The sequence below is a fragment of the Sinocyclocheilus grahami genome, unplaced genomic scaffold (genome assembly GCF_001515645.1).
Source record: "Sinocyclocheilus grahami isolate Dianchi unplaced genomic scaffold, SAMN03320097.WGS_v1.1 scaffold35.1, whole genome shotgun sequence".
Lineage (NCBI taxonomy): Eukaryota > Metazoa > Chordata > Actinopteri > Cypriniformes > Cyprinidae > Sinocyclocheilus > Sinocyclocheilus grahami.
The window spans coordinates 1,404,144-1,409,643 of record NW_015505214.1 but is presented as its reverse complement, the minus strand read 5'-3'; the positions used below and the strand labels follow the sequence as shown (position 1 = coordinate 1,409,643).

Here is a 5,500-nt window from a genome sequence, read left to right as displayed (position 1 = left end):
TTCATTCCAGTTTTAGTGTCACATGATTCCTCAAAAATCTTTGTTAAAAAAAAAAAAAAAAAAAAACGGATTATCAATGTTTTGCTGCTTAATATTTTTTTGACAACTACTTTCTTTAAAAAAATCTGCCTGACCCCATACTATTGAGCAGTATAGCAGACTGTTTAATATGATTTCCTGTTTTTCAACAAGCCTGATCAAAAATATCAATATGAATATTAATTCAGAATTATAAAACATGGTGATACCTCATTGTACAAAAATATGTTCTTAATATTTTTTCAACATTGTATTAAAATAAAATGAGCTTCTTTCAGTAAGCATCCCTTTATTTTTTTCCCTGTGTCTGAACTTTAGTCTAAAACAGACACACCTGCCAAAGTGCCCTCCTCTAATGTGACTTCAGACACCATGTTGGTCCCCTCGATCCAGCCTCATGTCTCAGCCCTGACCAATGCTGTGCGCATCGAGCAACTTTCTGATGACCAAGATGTTGACATCACTGATGACTTCAGTGACGATGGGCATCAGTCAGAAAACCAGCCAGAGCCCCCAGGCTCCCCAGAGTGCAACCACAAAGCAGAACTCAGTCCACTGCCACCTCCATCAGACGTACTTTTAAACCCTCTGTCAGAATCAGGAAGCACGGCTGAAGATGGACCCACTGATCCAGACACAAATGGAAACGCTAGCATTGTTACTCATATTGGGATTGATCTGGAACCTGAGGAGGAAAGTGGGACGTGCTTCTCTAAATCAGGCAGCCCAGGCAAACACAGCCTGTCTGAGGAGGAGAGCATTGAAAGAGCTGGTACATTACTAGCACTTCATTTAATCTCTGTAACTGTAGCAGACCATTAGCATTAGCAGAATTATGGGTAATGTGTTTTTGTACTCTAGATAAGACTGAATCAGGTGAAAGTCCTGAGGAGGAGGGGGAGGAAGACCTGGAGGAGGAGGAGGAGGAGCTCAGAGCTCCTGATCAGGAGGTTGTACTGGACCTAAACACCATCACAGAGGAGGAGAAGCAAGCCATCCCAGAATTCTTTGAGGGGCGTCCATCAAAAACACCAGAGAGATATCTAAAAATCCGCAATTACATCCTGGACCAGTGGTGAGATGTTGTTCTGTGCACTTCTGAGGAACGTTTTTAAGTTCATACATACATAGACTGTCATAGTTCACATACTACATATACTGAAAATAGTGTTGTTGTTTTTTTTAATAAAACAACAAAACAGTAAAAACGACATAATATGGTTTAAATATGTTTGTTCTTTTTATACTTTTTATAAATAATTTTTTTTTAAATATCAGAACAGTTGTGCTTGCTGCTTGAAATATTTATGGAAACTGATTTTTTTTTCCCCAGGATCCTTTGATGAATAGAATTTAACAATTTAAAATACTGTAATTTTTCATGAATTTAGAGCATCCTTGCTGAATGAAAGTATTAATTTCTTTCAAAAGAAAAATCTTACTGACCATAAACTTTTGAACGGTAGTGTATACTTATTAAAAACTTGATCTTTTCTTGAAAATGAACTTCTCTCATGTCTATTCAGGGGAAGAAGTAAACCCAAGTACCTTAACAAGACATCAGTGCGTCCAGGCTTGAAGAATTGTGGGGATGTCAACTGCATCGGTCGGATACACACCTACCTGGAGCTCATTGGAGCTATTAACTTCAACTGTGGTAATGCTTATTGCTCGGTCAGTTTCTTCTCTGTTTTCATGAGTACAGTTGCCCTCCCTAAACTCTATTTCTTTCTCCCTTCCTCTGCAGATCAGGCTATCTATAACCGTCCACAGCTGGTTGATCGCTCTCGGCTAAAGGAAAACAAAGACAGGCTGGAGGCGTATCATCTTGCCCAGAGACTGCAGTCTATGGTGAGGAAGGGTTACAGCTCACTGTTACTGTTCTCATCATCGTTATCTGTGGATGTTTATCCATTACAACTGTTTTCATTTATCTGCTTGTTTAATGAATCTTCTAATGTATTTGGTGGTGGTGTGTGTGTGTGTGTGTGTGTGTTTGCAGCGCACAAGGAAGCGGCGCATTCGGGACATGTGGGGGAATTGGTGTGATGCTAAAGATCTAGAGGGTCAGACATATGAGGTATTGAATCAAAATCTGCAGTTCTTCTTAGAACTGAAATATAATCTACAGAGAACCACTCCAGGACAGATTGTTTTTATGACCTGATACAATTAGAATCTATTTTTAAGATTGACAAAAAATTTGTCATGAAGTGATTCTTGATTTCAATGGTTTATAAAACATCATGTGATTTGTGTGCGTGTGTGTGTTGATCAAAGACAAAATGAAAATCTTTACACTTAATGCATTTTTTAAAATGCTATAATAATATATGTATTTTTAATGCTTTTTCTTTTTAAGAAAATACGGTAACACTTTACAAAAAGGTTCATTAGTTAACTACATTAGTTAACATGAACTAATAATGAACTGCACTTATACAGCGTTTATTAATCTTTGTTAATGTTAATTTCAACATTTACTAACACATTATTAAAATCTTGTTAACATTAGTTAATGCACTGTGAACTAACATGAACTAACAATGAACATCTGTATTTTTATTAACTAACGTTTAGTGAAGATTAGTATATACAGTAACAAATGTATTGCTCATGGTTAGTTCATGTTAGTTTATACATTAACTAATGTTTAACTAATGAACCTTATTGTAAAGTGTTACCGAAAATACTTTTTGTTTACACTTTCTCATTATTGAGCCCTGATTTGTGTGGGTTTTTTGTCATCCAGCATCTGAGCGCAGAGGAGCTGGCCATCAGAAGAGAGGAAATGAAGAAGAAAGGACCAAAACCATCTAAACTCCCCAAACAGAGAGGGTAAACACACGCTCACTAACAAAACGGAAACCTTTAACATCTAGATCTTTTGTTTAATGATCTTGTTTATAGGCTTTTGATTGACACATCTTGAATTCATTCCATGACTTTGTTCTCTGCAGCTCTCTGATTGATCCATTCCAGCTCATTCCATGCAAAGCTTTTGGAGAGGAAACAGAGGTAAATATTATTCTTTTTTAATAACATCTTTGACCAGTCTTTTAATGTATAAAAATTTGAAAAAAGTACAATTCTAAAAATATCATAAAAAAGAAACACTATTAATCATGCCCCCTCACCTTTAAGACTGGAATACAGATTTTAAAACACTAGCCATCACACACACTTGTCGACTTTGTAAGTGCTTGCAGATAAAAACTGGGTATCATCAGCTGGCTGGCTATGACTAAAGGCAACTAGTGTTGAGTTCTCTAGATTGTAAATCAGGGCAAAAATCTAGGCAAAAGTCATGTAGTGTGTTCCAGCCGTCATGTAAATTCCAGAATTAGGAATTTTTGAATCATTGAAACAATTCAAGCGTGAAGTGCCACCTAAATGCTAGTTTTTGCCAGTTCTGCTGTAATTCCTCTTCATAATTTATGTTCATCAGGGTTATTATAGTTAACTAAAACTAAAATCATAAAAAAAAGTTACTTGAAATAAAATAAACATTTACTGCAACAAAATAAATGAAATAAACTTATTTCAGGTAGTTGACAATTAATTTTATTTCAACTTATTTTATTTCAATTTCTCATTTTCATTTAGTTTAATTTGATGTAGAAATGGGACGTTTGACACTGAGGCTCTGAAGCCTGTTTTACTCTATTGAAGCAGACTGGTTCGAAAGACTGTCGTGGCTTGTATCAAATCTCCATGATCACGTGACCGATGACGTTTGAGGCTTCATACGTCACAATGAAACACCTGAAGCGAGGTGACTGATTCGAATCTTTGGCACGTTATAAGGAGACGCGAAATGCTTGGTGTTCCCTCCACCAATCTTTTTTTGGTACAATCAGGAAAAGCCTCAAAGGCTTCACAAGGCTTCATCTGCCCAACTCTAATTTGATGTACTAAAAAACAAAAACTGAAAAAATAATGCAAATTAAAAAATTTTTTTGTTTGTTTTATTTAAAACATAAAAACGAAATTCCTAAAACGTTAAATAACTTTAAAATGAAAATAGGAAAATAGAAACTAATTCAAAATATTAATAATAAAATCTATAATCGTATCTCAGTCATAACTAGGGTGACCATATGTGCCATTTTTACAGGACATTTTTCTTGGCCATGATTTCTATAGTGCCTAAAATATCCAGGTTTTGTCTGTTTGCACTGCGCAGACCGATCATTGTATGACATCCACGAGAGCTATAGAGAGTGCTTTTGTATCGCTCTCGCGGTACTTTGATGTCATACAACGATCGATCTGCACAGCTCCGCTTCAAGCCAAACGAACACACCTAATATGTACGCATATTTGCATCACTTTGACCGTTCTCTGTAGAACCCACCTTCTAACGCACTATGATTGGTCGATCATGCACAATGCCTGCACGTTATTGGTCAAACTACTTTTCGATCATTACATTCAGCAAGTATGAAAACAGGAAAACAAAACCAAAACCTGGATATTTTATGGGCCACCCTAGTGACAACACTGCAGTTTATTTTGTTGTATAGAAATGAATTTCATCAGACTTATTTTGTCTGTTGTGTCTCAGGAACCATACAAAGTGATAGTTTGTGCTGAGGCTCTTGTTGTCATGGATATAGTAAGTATGACACAGTGTTGGTTTCCAGATTTGCATTTTCATTCATTCCTCAGTATTATGTTGTACTAATAATTGAATCCATTCCCAGCATGCTCATGTATCCATGGGAGAGGTGATTGGCCTTTTAGGAGGAACATATGAAGATGAAGAGAAGGTGTTAAAGGTCAGTTCATTCATGGATTCATTGAACTGAGTCTGTTTTTTTCAATCAGTTTCGGACGGCTGTGACAATAAATGCCTGTTGATTTGTTTGTCATTTTGCTGATGTTTGTGCAGATCTGTGCAGCAGAGCCATGCAACAGCTTGAGCACAGGTCTGCAGTGTGAGATGGACCCCGTCTCTCAGACTCAGGCCTCGGAGCTGCTCGGGGTCAAAGGTCACAGTGTGGTGGGTTGGTACCACTCTCATCCAGCCTTCGACCCCAACCCCTCCCTCAGAGACATTGACACTCAGGCCAAATACCAGGTAACACATCACTGTATTATATTGTAGTTGGAATAGGATGGTGTCTTTGGTTACGTGTCACATCCTCTCTGTCTGTTTCTATGGCAGAGTTATTTCTCTCGAGGAGGTGCTCCATTCATCGGGATGATTGTCAGCCCGTATAACTCAAGTAACCCATCTCCCCTGTCTCAGACCACCTGTCTGCTGGTCCAGGAGGAGACCGGACCCTCTGGACCACAGAGTATGTCACAGCAGCACCTAGTGTAAATAATAAATTAGGCCCAGCTACAGCTGAATTTGAATCAGTTTGTGGTTTGTGTTTCAGGGTTTCCATACCGATTTAACATCCAGTATTCATCTGAGCTTCTTGATTGGTCAGAAGTGATGAGAAGAGCAGAA

At 37.6% G+C, this 5,500-nt stretch overlaps 1 protein-coding gene across 1 annotated transcript in view; it reads left to right on the top strand.

Moving 5' to 3' along the window:
• The window catches only part of LOC107581496 (histone H2A deubiquitinase MYSM1-like), a 12,768-nt gene that overhangs the window by 7,175 nt on the left and 93 nt on the right, over positions 1-5,500 (top strand). The window contains exons 6-17 of the mRNA XM_016267075.1: positions 358-811; positions 901-1,114; positions 1,566-1,696; positions 1,787-1,890; positions 2,042-2,119; positions 2,792-2,877; positions 3,000-3,057; positions 4,607-4,657; positions 4,746-4,820; positions 4,934-5,122; positions 5,210-5,342; positions 5,427-5,494. Coding sequence (XP_016122561.1) covers positions 358-811; positions 901-1,114; positions 1,566-1,696; positions 1,787-1,890; positions 2,042-2,119; positions 2,792-2,877; positions 3,000-3,057; positions 4,607-4,657; positions 4,746-4,820; positions 4,934-5,122; positions 5,210-5,342; positions 5,427-5,494 — 1,641 coding nt within the window. The remainder of the gene's footprint in view (positions 1-357; positions 812-900; positions 1,115-1,565; positions 1,697-1,786; positions 1,891-2,041; positions 2,120-2,791; positions 2,878-2,999; positions 3,058-4,606; positions 4,658-4,745; positions 4,821-4,933; positions 5,123-5,209; positions 5,343-5,426; positions 5,495-5,500) is intronic.